Raw genomic sequence first — 16,401 nt, forward strand, 5'->3', positions numbered from 1 at the left:
ATGAAAGGTCTCTAAAAATGGAAAATAAATCTTTCGAGGAGTTTGAATGCACTTAGTCTACTACTTCGCGGTGTTTGTTGCATTTTGGTGGAGGTGGAGGCGGCGATGGTGCATAATTTGCCAACCTTTTTTTATTTACTACGCAGTCTCCCACATCACCAGGCACAGATCATCATTCCTCCTTCTTTAAATTTATGGAATGTGATGTTCTGTAAAATTTCGATAAGTGGCCCCCTAATACCTCCTTCCCAATTCACTCTCATTTAACTTTACCTTCCTTCCGCTGTCTTTTATTATGGAGGGGGCGGTGGGGGGAGATGCGAGGTGGGGTGGTGGAGGAGGAGGAGGGTGGGGAGCTGTCTGAGGCGCTCTATTGATGACCTCACGGTAGTATGTGGCAGTGCGGCGGGACGGAGCCGCTGATTGGTCGCCCGTGTCACAGCGGCACTTCAAAGCCGGAGAGGAGCCTACAATTGTGGAAGAATGGGCGGAACACATCATTGTATTGCACACCTCTAAAAAAACAGTGCTCTGATTCATAAATATAAAAAGATCCTCTGAGGAGGGCTGTGTTTTTGTGTGATGGCAACTTCACTTCTAGGGGTGAGTCTAAAGGACTTTCTTACCGGTTTAATTAGTTCTTGTCATTGTCCTGCGGAGGGGGATTAAACTTACAGCGGCCGCAAAGTAGCAGCACAGCCAGTGCGTTGGTTATATTTTCAGCAAGCGGTTTGTATGATAAAGACGAGACTCTGTAGACTGTGCATAGCCTAAGTTTTGCGGTTACTGGTGCTCAAAACACGCATGTTTTCCCTGCTGTCCTGTTTGGCATGTTTGTAAGCGCAGTCTGACGCATTTCACTTGTCTACTGTTCATCCAGGTAGGAAGTCATAATAATCTTCTCTGTTTATTACTTAGACTTATTAGCCGTCTGCTCAAAGTAGGAAAACAGTTTCCTACTTGAACCTTATTTTCCGACCCAAAACAAAGTGCATTAAAATGTCTGTAATTAACCTGTTATACTTGTAAGTCGCTTACATATTTTCTTGTCCTTTCAGGAGGAGCCGAGGTTAGGATCGACTCCTTTAGCCATGTTAGCTGCAACATGTAACAAAATAGGGAGTCCGAGCCCTTCACCGTCGACCATTTCGGATAATTCCTCGTCATTTGGAAAAGGCTTCCACCCGTGGAAAAGAGCCGCTGCGAGTAGCTGCAGCCTCGGATCTGGCCTGTCCGGCTTCGGGGTGTCCCGTAATGGATCTGGCATCTCGGACTCTTTTGGCACTAACAGCTCCACTGGATCCAGTGCCTTTTCTCTCACGTCCGGTACCACGTCTAGCTCACACTTTGGAAACGATTATTCTGTTTTCCAAGCATCCGTTTCGAACAGCTCTCAAGAGACCAGCCACCAGCCGGTCTTCATCTCAAAAGTGCACACCTCTGTGGACAGTTTGCAGGGCATCTATCCGAGGATGAGCGTTGCGCATCCGTACGAGTCCTGGTTCAAATCGTCTCATCCTGGTATCCCCACGGGAGACGTTGGCACCACCGGAGCCTCCGCATGGTGGGATGTGGGAGCGGGATGGATTGACGTTCAGAACCCTAATGGAGCAGCAATACAGACGTCCTTACATTCCGGTGGGCTCCAGACCTCCTTGCACTCTCCCCTGGGCGGATATAACTCTGATTACTCGAGTTTAAGTCACTCTGCTTTCAGTACAAGTCCATCTCCACACCTGTTGACAACCGGCCAACACCTGATGGACGGTTTCAAACCGGTGTTATCCTCTTATCCTGACACAAGCCCCTCTCCATTAACCGGGGCAGGAGGGACTATGCTCTCCGGGGGTCCACCTGCGTCTTTAGCGGGGTCTCCGAGGTCATCTGCCCGGCGGTACTCGGGCAGAGCCACCTGCGACTGTCCGAACTGCCAGGAGGCGGAGAGACTGGGACCAGCGGGCGCCAGCCTCCGGAGGAAAGGTCTCCACAGCTGTCACATTCCAGGCTGTGGAAAGGTTTACGGGAAAACCTCGCACTTAAAGGCGCATTTGAGGTGGCACACCGGCGAGAGGCCGTTTGTGTGCAACTGGCTCTTTTGCGGAAAAAGGTTCACTCGCTCCGACGAGCTCCAGCGACATTTACGCACACACACCGGGGAGAAGCGATTCGCTTGTCCGGTGTGCAACAAGAGATTTATGCGTAGCGATCACCTGAGTAAACACGTAAAAACTCACAGTGCCGGGGGATCCGCCGGCTCTGGCTCCGGGGGTAGCGGAGGGAAGAGGGGGAGTGATACCGACAGCGAGCACAGTGCACCGGGAAGCCCTCCATGCCATTCCCCCGACCTGTTGCACCCACCTGAGCCAGCCCAGGGAGTAGGCATTAACGGCCTCTAAAACTCCCCAATGAAGTAAAAACTGTAAAAACAGCAAAGTGTTGTGATGGAATTGTCCGAGAGGACATGAAAATGGACATACTTTGGTGTATCATCATTGTCATTTAATGAGAAAACCGGCCTATGTGTTTCTTTGACTCTTTCCAAGTGCTTAAGACGCCTAATTGCATAATTTCATAGCCGTGCCATCAGAAACTTCTCATCTGCGGTGTGAAAGTGTAATCAAGTCCTTGTGTGACACACTGGAAGAGGGCACAAGTGAAACTTTTGGCAGCCCGATCCTGAATACGCCTGATGTTTTATTTTTCTGGTATGAGACGCGAAAGACAGAAAACAATGCTGTGAAAAATGTAGGGCCTGCCTGAAAAAGTTGCGCAATCGCTGTCATGCATATAGTTGAAAACCAAACACTGGCACTTTATTATCGAGCAGGAGGAATTGTTTTTATCAATGTGGATTGACTGCTCGATAGGAACAAATACCTGTAGAGGACGGCGGTGAGGCATGGGACGTGATGGTCCCATCAGCTGTTTGATAAAGTGATAAAGGAAGAGCAGGATACATATATATATATATATATATATATATATATATATATATATATATATATATATATATATATATATATATATATATATATATATATATATATATATATATATATATCACTGCTATTCTCTTCACAGCCTACACTATGTGCGCCAACTTTGTCACGAGGCCTGTTGAGGTTACTTAGACTTCGCTGTGTTGTATATAATGACAAATGTAGGTTAGAGTAATTACAGCCCAGTGTAAAGGTGAGCAATGTATTTGTCCAGGAGACGATTTTGTATAGTATTTCTAGTTGTATATGGACTCTAGTAAATATTTGAAAATATACGGAAATGTACTTGGATTTTCTTTGACATGATATGAAATGTATTGTGGGGAGTTATATTTAACCACGAGTTTTCTTGTATTTAGGGATCTATCGTTAGGCGCACTTTGAATTTATTTGTAAAGTTTTGAAATCATTTACTGTTTACCCACTCATTTAATTTAAGTAAGCATGTTGTAAAGTGATTTTAATTTTACAGTGATATTTTTTTTCTTCCTCTCTCTATCTCTCTCTCTCCGAGAATGGCTTTTTATGTAAGCCACTCAATAAAGTCAGTATGAAATCAGAAAGCAGTTGATAGACTCAGTTTGTTTGATTGCTGAGTCGCTTCAAAAAAAAGAAAAAAAAAAGAAAAGAAAATTGGGGGAAATGCCTGACAGAACCTTAGAAATTACACTTTGTCTACATGATACAGTACAAGTCGTTTACGTGATTTTGTCATCAGTGTGAAAAACTGTAGAGTTTTATGATCTCCGTGTTCAGCTGGTCGACAAGGGGAAAAGGCCTGCAGCAACACCCGGGCCTCACCCCCAAATTCATCTAAATTTCAATAACAAAATGTAATCATTATTTAGGACACCAGTTTAAAAGGGTGGGGTGGAGGTGGGTGGGTTCTGTGTTATAAAAATCAGTTTAGCCTGAGGTCAGTCATCATAGGTTTTTTTTTTTTTTCCGCTAAGCAGAAAAATAAAATCTCAAACTTTTCTGCGGACGCGTCTTAAGCGTTAAACCACCGCTTGTGATGAGTACATTAGCCTGTAGTAAATACCTGCAGCAGCATTTTTAAAGGCCCGTACAGCACTTAGCATTTTAATTCTGTTTTTAGTCACTTTATTGTGATTCTTTATTTTCACTCAAATCTCCAAAAATGTTTTCATCTTCAGGTTTTTCTTTCTCAGTGGTCATTCTTAAAAAACAAAGTCGTTTTTCCTTTTTGTAAATGTTGCCAATAAATGCACAGCAGGTGAAGTGGGAACATATAAATGCTTACATTATTTATTTTTTGTCTGTAAATATTTAGATAGTGTAATACGGACAGCTTGCGTGATTCTTCTGCGGGGAGTTTTGTTTCCCCTTCAGGCTGGACTTTGGAATTTGACCTGATCTCGAGTCAGAAAATTACTTAAAAATCAAGATTAGAAGCAAAAGCACAACAAATGTGTAGGCTTAAAAGTTTTTCATACAAATGTATTCATTCATTTATCCTCTTCTTGCCTAACACCTGCCTGAATTCACACAGACTTTTATTCAGCTTAGATGCAGTTCGTATTTCGTGTCATTGCAGCTGAAAATAGAGACCGTCACTCATTCTAGTTTTTTATTTCTGGTTTCTGGGTTTAAGGCGTAAAATCCTAAGAGCCGATTTTAATATACAGTGACGCACTGACGCCACATCCCGCATCCTCTAAACTGTGCTACAAAAAAAAAAAAAAGAAAAAAAATTGTTGAGCAGGTAAAATAATATTATCACAATTTAATTATTTTAAGCTCTTCCAGTTTTCGTTCCTTCATATCTCTGAAAAGCAGCCTATCCTTTAAACCTCTGTGAGCAGACTTTGTATTTAAAGCTTTGTAGCGCCATCTAGCGCTTTTCCGCTCAACCAACAGTAATTTAAACAGCAACCTTGGACCCTCCTGATCATTTATTTTCACTCAGAGAAAACTTACTGTTAAATGTAAGCTAGCTAACTTACATTAAAGCATCTTTACACTTATAAGCCTTTGACTGCAACTAATCACCACATGGGACAATCCATAATGTTTCCACATAATGGAATACGTCTTTTAGTAAGTTTGCACCCGAAGCACGACTGAAAATTCAGCAAAGTTCTGCCTCAGACATCTGCCAGGCTGAACTCTTAAATGTACTTTGCTGTGAGTCTAATGTGGTTTTAACCAAGTTTAAGTGATAATTAATAAAATCAGTGAAATAAAGTCCTCACAGTCACCAAAGCTGCTCCATTTAGCAGCACGTTATTGCAGCTCATCAGAGTGACTGGATATTTTCTGGGCACATCAAGCTCACAGTCACCAAACATTTTGCTGCCAAACAGCCTCAGTTTCGCCTGCTTTAAGTCTCTCTCATATTCTTAGTTACCCACTCTAAAATGCATTGGTTCATGTGTACATTTTCACATTTTTGTTTATCTCTGTTTTTGTTGTTGTTGTTGTTGTTGTTTTTGTTTTGCTGTGGTCCAAAAGAACAAAGAAAAATAAAACAATGTAGAAAATTGTCGACTAAACACATTTTGCCTTTACTGGGTCATAAAATCACACGAGTGCTTTGGCATGTCTGATCTGACTACAGGAGCATCTAATGCTGCAGCACATTCACATAGTAAAACAAAGGTTTTGTAGCTGAACTATATTTTTGTAGGTCTGATTAATAAATGTTATGGAGTCAATTATCCCTGTAAGCATAACATTTAGCACATTATGTTTGTTTGTTTTTTGATTTTGATTTAATTCTGGTTCGCTTAAAATTTAGCTTTAAAGGAAAAGATTTGATGATTTTACCTAAAACTGACTTAAAAAAATTAAAAAGGGAGAGCAAGGGGATTATTTTTAAGGAAGGGTAGCTTTAAAAATGTGAAACAGATCATAAACCTAATTATTTTAAGACAGCCTTGTAATTTGAAGAGCTGCCTGAAATATAATTTAACCAGCCAAAAAGTGATGAGAGGACTCACTTCAGCCAAACGTTTCAGTGCGCTACTCTGTGTTGTCATACCATTAGCACCTTCCCAGACTGTTGTCGCATCACTTGGTCCTCAGAGGAACGTCCCACTACTGGCCTCATTTGAATTAAGCTGGCCTCAGGAAGCGCACAAATGCCAGGATGAAGAGGAGGATCTGCCAAATGTGGATGAAGGCCACAATAACAGCTATGGTCAGAGCACACAGTGCGTTGGCAGCCAAGTTCAGCTTTGATCCAGTCATCTAGAAAACAGGAAAGAAATAATATTATGCCAAAGATGATCAACATTTGCATCAATTTGTGATTTTTGAGGTCATTTAATAAAATTGAAGCTGAATCATGCTTTAAAGAGGCTTCATGGAAATGCCATGAAGCAGATAGATAGATAGATAGATAGATAGATAGATAGATAGATAGATAGATAGATAGATAGATAGATAGATAGATAGATAGATAGATAGATAGATAGATAGATAGATAGATAGATAGATAGATAGATAGATAGATAGATAGATAGATAGATAGATAGATAGATAGATAGATAGATAGATAGATAGAGCTGGGGTCTCCAGATTTAATTACATTACAGGTGGAGTTTTGTGTGTCTAATATCTAAAAATTCAACCATGCTGTGAGAAATTGATCTGATTATTTTCTTTTTAAGACTGATCGTAAGTCAATACAATATTGACTCATCAAAAACTACTTTTTTATCTGAAAGGTAAAGCATTTCCCAGAATATACATGAACCAAAATAAGCAAAATTTGAGGGGAAAAGAAATGATCACATTTAGTGCAGCCAAGGTTCTCTGTGACTACCCCAGTTATTTAACTATTTGAATTTCTATAATGAAAACTTGAGCCGTAGGAAAGACCTGAGCCACAATCCCTCTTTGTTTTTGTTTTTTTTTTTTGTTTTGATTTGTTTTGTTTGTTTGTTTGTTTGTTTTGGGGGGGGGGACCAAATGTCTAAACATCCACAAAAAAGTTAACCAAAGCTTTTACTTTGCTATCACATTGGACAGCAATTACTGGCTTTTAAAAATACTTAATTGGAACTTATGTACCTTTTTGCATCTTTCATTAAATGTCATTCTGGTCTTACAACCACTGTTCACCTAAATATTGAAAATCACAGATTTTTTTTTTTTGATATAATGTCATTAGAGTAGTTTGGGGTCGGTAAAAAACATCAAAATAACACCTTTTTTTCTCCCACTTTTTGTTTAAAACGACACAGTCTCACCAGTTGCATGGTAGAGAAATGGCTCCATCAAGTGGCAGAATTATGTAAGCATAAGACATCCACTCTAATTCTAATTTCTAAACTCGTGTCTTAAATCATTTCTGCCAAAATATCACTCTCAGCCTCAAGTGATTTCTTCAGAATTCATGAATCTTGGTTCTCACACAATCAAAACAGAAAGTAACAATTATTCTATTAAGCTACATTTTTTTCTCAGTAGAATTTGTACTCCAAATTAAATTATTTTTACAGAAATTGCAGAGTGTAAAATCCCAGACAATGTACAGACAGTTTTCATCCACATGTGACTGAAGTGCAGACTTTTCAGCTTTAATCCGAGTGGTTTTACAAAAGTATTGCTGTTTAAAAGCATAGCCCCCCCATTTTCAGAGGCTCAAAAGTAATTGGAAAATTAACTGCCAAGCACTGTCTAGCCAGCTGAGACCTGTTCCCTCATGATTTCATGACACATTAAGCAGATAAAAGATCTGAAGTTGATTCCACCTGTTCAACTTGCATTTGGTTGCTGTTCGTTGGAATTTTCAACATGAGGTTGAAAACCTACCAGAGAGCCAGCAAAAAAGTTAAGAGGGCTTAAATAAACAAACTGGTTCATTCTTAAAAGAAAGGAATGCGCTGACCAGCTCAAGAACACCTAAAGGCCTGAAAGACCACAGAAGACACCTAAAATGCACGATGAAAGAATTATTTCCATGGTTAAGAAAAACAGCATTACAACAGCTAACCGGGTCAGGAACACTCTGGAGGTGCTAGGAGTGTCATTGTTAAGGTCACCAATCAAAAGGCACCTTCATGAATATAAATACAGAGGGTTTACAGCATGGTGCAAACCACTGGTTACACTCAAGAACAAGAAGGCCACACAGTAAAAAAAAAATAATAATATCCATAAAATACAGTACAACGTACCATTTTAAAATTAAGGAATATTTAGTATTAATTTAGGTGGAACATCCACAAATTCAACAATGCTATGAGACGCTGGTCTTTTTTATGATTTGTTTGTTTGTTTTTTTGTACCATGCATTGAATTTTACCATTTCCATAAATTTCCATTTAAAAAACAAACAAACAACAAAAAAAAAAACAGATCATGTACTATCAGTAAATAACACTATATTTTCTGTTTTTTATGGAAACTTTTTTTAATTGTTTATTTATGTATTTATTTATTTATTTTTATTTTACAGTGTAGATTAGACGATGCCAGAAATCATCTAAAAGCACCTGTGGGGTTCTGAAAAAAAAAAATCAATAAATACATAAATAAACTTTGGACAGATGAAACCAAGATTAACTTGGGAAGAGAAAAGTATGGAGAAAGATGGAAACAGCTTGTGATCTGAAGCATTCCACATTATCTGTCAAACATGGTGGAGGCAATGTTATAGCATATGTATGTATGTATGTATGTGTGGCTGCCTGTGGAACTGGGTCACTAGTGTTTATTGATGATGTGACTGCTGATAGAAGTAGCAGAATGAATTCTGAACTCTCTGCTCAGACTCAGCCAAATGCTGCAAAACTGATCGGACAGCACTTCACAGTGCAGAGTGAAAATGACCCAAATGACCCCATCAGACACACACAGAACAGGATATATGTAAATGTAAGGTAGTGACTAAATTAGAAACATGGATATAAGTTTAACAGATTTGCTCAATTTTTTTAATTAGGCCTACTGTATGTATGATCAGATGATTATTAGGCACAGCAAAATCCAGGCTACTACAGCCAAAGGCCAAGTTTTTAATTCAAATGTCATAATCTACTCAAGAGTGCTTATTGCATTCCTGGAGAACTGCTTGTGGATGAAAGGGCTTATATCAGAGACCACAGGCCAGTCAAACATTTCTGAAGGAACATTTCAGCTTTAGGAGGCTATTCATCAACAATGACAACAGCTGGAATATGAACTGGACTTTTCATTACACGAAGCTGTAACTTTTCATACACTTTGTCACGTGCAGTTGTTACTGTAGAAACAACTTATCCTATTTTTATGAATGCTAAATAATGTGTAGACTACACTGTAACCTGTCTTGTAACGTGTGTGTCCTTGATTAAATTAAGTTCGTGTTAACCTTTAAGCTCCTTTTATCTAGAGCTATCAAACTGCAGTGATGAAATAACAGTGAAGACGATTAAAAAAAAATTAGCAAACATGAACAAAGAAAGTATCAATTAAGCCAAGAAGCACGAAAAAATGTTCTTTTTGTCTTAATTACACACTGCCCCGCCTTCACGCGTTGCAACAGGGTGAAAAATATAACAACAGTAAGCCTGGTTGTGCTTCTTCAGGCTGTGTAAATTAACCTTGTGCCTGTTCGCCGAGCCGCCCGCATTTCTAATTTGTTTTTCTAACCCCCATAATGTGCTTATCGCCAAAATCAGACTCACGCCGAAACCGCAGGTATCGCTCAGTTTCAACAGCAGTGGCGCGTAAACACAGTGTTGCATCATGGATATTGTAGTCACTGTCAGCCAAAGGCCACTCCTCCGTCGGGGTTCCAGTAATGATTTAAACTTCCAGTCCCAAAATGCTTAGTGGCTAAAAGCAAACAGAATAAACAGAAGCTGCAACGTAACGAGGTCAGGTTCTCTTACTCACGCCCTAAAAAAAAAAAAAAAAGTGTGATGTGTTGGTGAGAGTGGACTGACCTCTTTTCATGCCAACGAGCTGAAGGTAAAATCTACAAACATCTCGTGCTGACGGTGAGACCAAACTTTGCTTTCTTTGTCTCGTATCTGATGTTTTTTTTTTTTGTTTTGTTTTTTTATCTTAGTGTTCATATTAGTTTACAGCCTACGGGTTAGGCTGCGCTTTATGAATCTGTAACTAGTCGGTATACACCTGTTCAGGTGCGAAACTGTCAGCAACGTCGGTCTGGATATTGTAGATGCGGTCAGTGAAGCTGGAGCTGAGGGACTTTATGTTAAAGTGTTTATTGTTCGGATGATTATGAACGAATCAGAGTTTTGTTTGACAGTGTTTTTCATCTGATTAGGGGTTAAAAAGTGCAACGATTCGCAAGAATTGAATTCTTGTAACTGTTTACTCAGCCTTGTGTAGGGGTAACATATGGATGGAAAAGCAATGCAATGCGAGCCAACTAAACGTACCATGCGGTTTCATCGGAAAATACGAGGTCTGCAAATACAATAGGACTGCACTTTTGATGGAAGAAGCTCTTTGTGAACTGACTATTGTGTCATAGGCTTGACAAGACCAACCTGTTTTTGTGCACTGGTGTAGGAAACCACATTATTAATGACTGACTCACTGTGGCAAGTATTGAATGGGTAACAAGTGACAAACTGAAGAGTTCAGGCTTTATGCGACAGTTTGGAACAGTTTTTTTGTAATAGACTGAAGCTCTACCGAAACCCTGGCGCCCATTCAGCCGCAGGAAACGTCTTTGAGAGAGAACCAAACTGTAGCTTTGCTTTTATTGTGAAGGTTGGTTTCATCTGTCACAGCACTTTAAAATCTTTGCGTATTTATAGATATTTGTAGGGCTGCAATTCGCTTTTATATCCTTAATAATGTGGAAATAAAGAGAAAACAGTTAATTAAAAAGTTAAGAAACAAGTTAGAGCTTGCGATCAACCGTGTTTTTAGCTGAATAATATTAGAATTAAATTTACTTAAAGGGGTAATAACTAGAGGTAATAATGTGGAAACAAATGCTTATTAATGCTTATGAATTCCAAATGTGTTTTGTTTGAAGAGAAAAAGCAAATATTCAAATGTTTATAAATATTTGCCTTATTTGTTAACATTAATAGTGTCTTAATTGTCATCAGGTTGCTGTTCATTTTCTGTTGATCAGCTGATTTTGCACTATTCTACTGTTTTGATGAATAATGTAAAGTAAGAAATTATCCCAAAAAATAATGAGTAAAATGAAAAGAACGAATGTAATTTATGTTTACAGATGAAAATATGGCAGCCGAAAAAACCAGTGCCTTCCGCCGTGTTGGGAGTCTCATGCGGAGTAAATCCGAGGGCACACTGATTGATCTGGGTGACAGTATCCCAACCATCAATAACTTAAATGGTAAAAAGCTTTAAGCTTTCTCGACCCCTGCACTAAATGTGGTAAAAATGTTAGCAGACACCGTAACGCCTGTCTCAATTTTTTTTTACAGGTCGGTTTGTGTCAGGAGAGGCACAAAACTCTGACTGGACACTTTTGCAGTCAGAAGTTTCACTTTCATCTCAGAAAAAAAATCCCTTTTGGGACAAGATATCTGCATCAAACCCTTTCTTAGAAGATATTGTACATGGCAGCACAGACAATCATATTTTTGACTCATCAGATTTGAAAGAAGACCATAAACAGCATCTGTATGCAAGCAACGATGATGCAATCAGCACATCTTCAGATGAAGGCAATCTGAGCAACATTTTGGAGAACAGACACAATGTCACTAACAGATCTGGGAAATGGAGGAGTACTTCACACATCCTGGATGATCTACAGAGAAAGACGCCAAGACAGGAAAACAACCTCAAACTACACGGGCTGGTGCTGAACCCAGACTTTGAGTGGCTGAAGAATGACAGAGAGGCCTATAAAATGGCTTGGTTAAGCCACAGGCAGCTAACTCGCTCATGCCTGGACTTAAATGTGATGAGCCAGAGACCTGGATGGGCTCAAACTCAGGCCACTAACTTTCAAGTTATCTGCAAGGTTGGTCATGCTGGCGGCTCAGTACAGTTACCAGAGTCAGGAATTAGCATCCATATACCAGAAGGACATGTTCCTCCTGGAGAAGTCCAGGAAGTTACACTGAAAGCAGTGCTAGACCCTCCCCCTGGACTCAACAACAACTACATTACAACCGTGAGTCCCCTCGTTGAGGTGGTTCTCAGCCACATTAACACAAAGCAGTGTTTGAACCTGGAGATGAAACTGTCAGGAGAAGTGAAGAATGACGATTTAAGTCAGGTGATGACCACTGTGTACGGGCTAGTGTCCAACAAAAGAAGGGGTCCTTACCTCAAAATGAATGACTGTTATATTCACAAGAATATGATGCAGGTGACGCTGCAGGATCTGAAGACGCATTTTTTTGTGATTGCAGTCGCAGAGGCCTCTGTCCTGCAGTCTCCTGCTACATCAGTCTGGGATTACCTTGACCGTCAAATTACTATAGCAGTTTACGGCCCCAGGTACATCCATCCATCATTTAAGGTTGTAATAGTTGTCTGCTGTCATGAGGACGTTCCACCAAAGCTCCCGTTTTCTGATATCTGCAGAGGCAACAAACACTTGCCTCCAGTTGTGCTGCAGCTTTGGGGAAAACATAGTTTTAAACCGGATAAGCTCAGTGACCTGGATGTTGAAGTTGGCATGACTGACTCAGTCTTTAAAATCAAAACTGAAGACCAACTGAAAGAAGTGAGGCTGAGTCAGCTGAAAATAGGGACAGTTTTGCATCTACCGGTTGCATTATCAAGTTTTTATAATACAGAAATGACTCATTTTAAACTAGATTTGAAAGTGAAGGATTCAAACAGTTCACCTGTTGCACATTTCCAGGTGCCTTCTCCTCCTGCAGCACCCATCAGATCAGAAAAACGAGTGATGAGACAGACTGAAAAGTGGATTGAAGTGGCAAAACCCATGCCTATTGCTGAAGAATGTCATTCAGATTTACCTAAATTTACAGACAGCCCTGTGGACGTGAAGTGGTACGGAGTAGCCCTAAAGTCTGTTTTCCGTCAGCCACGTGTAGAATATCTTCTGGAGTACTTTAAAGGTGACACGTTGGCTCTCCTTTCCAGAGATACGGTTAAATCAGTGGGAAACTCAAAAGTCAAGGAATGGTATGTCGGATTCCTCAGAGGGAGGACCGGTTTGGTTCACTGCAAAAACATCAAACTCATAACTAAGGACCAGGTGATTGACTTCACAGGCGTTCAGGTCACCACAGAAGTCCTTCTGGAGAACATGACGCTGCCCTTTAAGAAGTTTACTTACATGTACGCTGCCATCCAGACGCTGGTCACTGAGCACATTACCAGCTGGAGAGAATTAGCAGATGCTTTAGGGTACAGAAAACTGCCTGCTGACGCGCTCATACGGAGGCATGCCGACACTGAGCCCGATAAAGTGGCGTGCGTTCTGGAAAAGTTGAAGGAAGACTGCCACACTGAGAGGGGCAGGAAGTTTCTGCATGAACTCATTGTGGTAAGTAAAGGAAGTAAATAATGCCTTTTTTTTTTAAAAAGTGCCCATGGCATTAGCATAATTTCTTCACAGCAAAATATATACGTTTTCATCATGCTTGCAGCATGCTAAGTTAGTCCCAATGTCACTGTGCCCTTGGCCAAGGCAAAGATTAACAGCTATAGCAGCTGCTCACTACTCATGATGCCTAGTCTGGGTTAAATGCTGAGAATATACATGTTTTTCCTCTGGTCTGTAATACTAGTTATCAATATATGTTTTTGTATGCATGTGTGTTGCCCAGTTTTTTGAGATACCAGCTACAAAGACCTCTCCTTCTCTTCAATATAATGAACTAGGTGAAGCCTACATTGTGGTCTTCAAAAGCCCCTAAAAAATACATCTGAAATTTGCATTTAAGACCATTTCCTGAAAAAATGACCTGGTTACACACACACACACAAAAAAATCCATAAGCTCTATTTCATGTAGAAGCTATTTTCTTTCTACAAACTGAACTCAACAATCTTAACGCTGTGAAAAAGTAAGTTTGCGATTACCTGTGATGAGAACATTAAATTGCTTCATGCTTCCTTTGGCTGATGGCTTTGGGGTAAACTATCCCTTTAAAATCCCTTCTCCTTTGCCACACACTTTAAATTCTTTCATTATGGCTAATTTTTATTTTTAATACTATTATCAAGGCCCTGCTGAGGATGGATTCGGTGAATCTTGTGTCGCAGCTCATAAAGAACACAGTCATTCTGTCCACTGCTGTGGAGCTGGGAATTCGATGGCGGGAGCTTGCTGAGAAACTGGAAAAGCTCTCCAGTGCACAAATAGCCAGCTATGAAGCACCACATCGAAGGAAGGGCGCCGAAGTCGGTCCCCAGGTCAGTATAACTGTACTGGTTTAGCAAAGTTATGAAACAGTTTTTTTATGAATCTAATCAATATGTATCTTTTCCAGTCAATGTGGAAACCTGCCTATGATTTTCTGTACTCCTGGAGTCTTCGCTATGGAGATAGCTCCAAAGACCTAATCCAGGATCTGCATCTGGTCCTGGACAAAATGAAAAACCCTGCGACGAGACAGTGGCGGCACCTGACCGGTGTGCTCATCACAGTGAACTGCCTCGATATCTTTCGAGCCTCTGCTTTCCCAAAACCCTAAACTTCCTCTTCCAAGGTGGTGAGGTTCAAATGATCATGTTACATAGCTTTCCCAGTTGTCTTATGGCTTTGCTTACTTTGTCTCAATACTCACTTTGTGCACAGGGTATTAGAACCAATGTTATTAAAATTCACCCAGCTACATGCACTATATATCAGAACCATTACTGAATGGTTAAGGAAAAAAGAAGAAAATTAGTGTATGTCTGTTACTGTCAAATATGAGATATCCTTCTGTCACAGCTTCATGAGGTTAGTCAGCTGGTATCAGGTGTCCTGGGTATTAATAATACCCCCTGGTGTGAAATTATTTGTCTTTTAGGGCTTTGCCTCTCAGTCAAAAAGTAATTTTACACAAACTTTTATTGTTTAAATCATATTCACGGTACACGTGTTAATGTTATTACTTTTTTTAGATTGCTCAACATCAATAACTAGTTGGTCAGTTTTCAGGATCCACAGCAAGGCTCCTGTAAATGTTTGTATTACTTTTCTATAATATACTGTTAAAGCAGCTGAATGAAACTGATAAATGTGAACACTGTTTCAAGGAAAAAAAAAATCTGGAGGGAATGCATTAGTCCATGAATCCTAAAGTGTTAGGTCTGTGTAATGAAAATGGAAACACGTGGCCAACATCAAACTTCCCTAATGCCAGTAAAGAAACTGTTAAGGAGCTACTATCCATGCAACTTAAACTGTTGCTTTCTTAAATATTAAGTGCTATTTTTTATAATGTAATGTAATATTTTAGATATGCACAAAAACAGTAATTGTGCTGTTACTGCAGGACAGAGGCCTCTTCAGTTATAATGTATGCTTTGTAATTGAAGGGTATTCATTATTCATAATGTTGTTTGTTTTTGTTTTTTTCAAATGGAACCTCAGTGTTTCGAGTGGTGCCATGTACAGTACACACTGCCTTCAATATTTGATACTGAGTTGTATGTGAAAAAAGATGTGTATAAATATAAACTATATAAACTGTAACTATCAAACTGAACGTCTTATCTTTTAATATACACGTATTAGTGATACGATAAAGTAATCATTAACTCTAGTGACTGCGTCATCACAGTAAAGTCTTTGTGCATTCTAGTGATAAAAAAAAAACTACAGATATTAACAGTAATTTAATACTTGAGTTTATATGTGTCTTTTTTTTTTTTTTTCAGTTTTAGTGAAGTCAGATCACACATTTATAAGTAACTTGCGTGTGTCAGTGCGTTCCATTGATCTTCTCTTACTGTTTGCTTTCCCTGTTTGTTTAAGCTAGTTTCAGCTGAAAGCATTATGTGCTGGTTCTCAGTTAAACAGAGCTGAATTGACTTTATTTTGGCTCACTGATTGCACTGCGGGAAAAGTAAATCAAGTAAGGAAAATGGTATCAGGCAACAGAGTGAACTGATTCAGTCTTAAAGCTGAGGGTGACTGTAGAAGTCGCAACAGTGGATAATGTAGCAGGACAAATGTTATAGGTGACATCAGGGACAAAATTAGTGAGGTGAAACACTCACCAGCCACTTTTAGGTACATCTGCTCATTAATGCAAATATCTAATCAGCCAATCACATGGCAGCAGCTCAGTGCATTTAGGCATGTGGATGTGATCAAGATGACTTGCTGAAGTTCGAACTGAGCATCAGAATGAGGAAGAAAGGTGATATAAGAGATTTGGGATGTGGTGTGGTTGTTGGTACCAGATGGGCTGAGTATTTCAGAAACTGCTGATCTTCTCAAACAACCACTCATTGCAACCAGGGTACACAGAAGAGCATCTCTGAACACACAACATATCTTCTGTTGCTGCAG

At 39.7% G+C, this 16,401-nt stretch overlaps 2 protein-coding genes across 3 annotated transcripts; both read left to right on the top strand.

Annotated features, from left to right (window-relative positions):
* Window positions 1-487: 487 nt before the first annotated feature.
* On the top strand, window positions 488-2,951 carry sp8b (sp8 transcription factor b). Of its 2 annotated transcripts, none has more exons than XM_030750273.1 (2): window positions 488-603; window positions 1,059-2,951. In XM_030750273.1, exons 1-2 carry the CDS (start codon window positions 583-585, stop codon window positions 2,394-2,396), a joined length of 1,359 nt encoding a protein of 452 aa, XP_030606133.1. In that variant the 5' UTR covers window positions 488-582; the 3' UTR covers window positions 2,397-2,951. The 2 variants fall into 2 exon arrangements, with proteins under 2 accessions (XP_030606133.1, XP_030606135.1); XM_030750275.1 differs by lacking the exon at window positions 488-603 and adding an exon at window positions 627-880.
* Window positions 2,952-9,853: 6,902 nt separating this feature from the next.
* macc1 (MET transcriptional regulator MACC1) lies at window positions 9,854-15,587 on the top strand. The gene is made up of 5 exons (XM_030748960.1): window positions 9,854-9,952; window positions 11,176-11,298; window positions 11,390-13,437; window positions 14,121-14,309; window positions 14,387-15,587. Exons 2-5 carry the CDS (start codon window positions 11,184-11,186, stop codon window positions 14,588-14,590), a joined length of 2,556 nt encoding a protein of 851 aa, XP_030604820.1. The 5' UTR covers window positions 9,854-9,952; window positions 11,176-11,183; the 3' UTR covers window positions 14,591-15,587.
* The last annotated feature ends 814 nt before the right edge of the window (window positions 15,588-16,401 follow it).

The sequence above is a fragment of the Archocentrus centrarchus genome, chromosome 16, assembly GCF_007364275.1.
Source record: "Archocentrus centrarchus isolate MPI-CPG fArcCen1 chromosome 16, fArcCen1, whole genome shotgun sequence".
Taxonomy (NCBI): domain Eukaryota; kingdom Metazoa; phylum Chordata; class Actinopteri; order Cichliformes; family Cichlidae; genus Archocentrus; species Archocentrus centrarchus.

Excerpts from the sequence above, each read along its gene's own strand:
- macc1 (XM_030748960.1), top strand. The coding sequence starts at position 11,184 with ATGGCAGCCGAAAAAACCAGTGCCTTCCGCCGTGTTGGGAGTCTCATG. Across the intron at positions 11,299-11,389 it reads AACCATCAATAACTTAAATG|GTCGGTTTGTGTCAGGAGAG; the intron begins GTAAAAAGCTTT and ends TTTTTTTTACAG. Across the intron at positions 14,310-14,386 it reads GCGCCGAAGTCGGTCCCCAG|TCAATGTGGAAACCTGCCTA; the intron begins GTCAGTATAACT and ends TATCTTTTCCAG.
- sp8b (XM_030750273.1), top strand. The coding sequence starts at position 583 with ATGGCAACTTCACTTCTAGGG. Across the intron at positions 604-1,058 it reads TGGCAACTTCACTTCTAGGG|GAGGAGCCGAGGTTAGGATC; the intron begins GTGAGTCTAAAG and ends TTGTCCTTTCAG.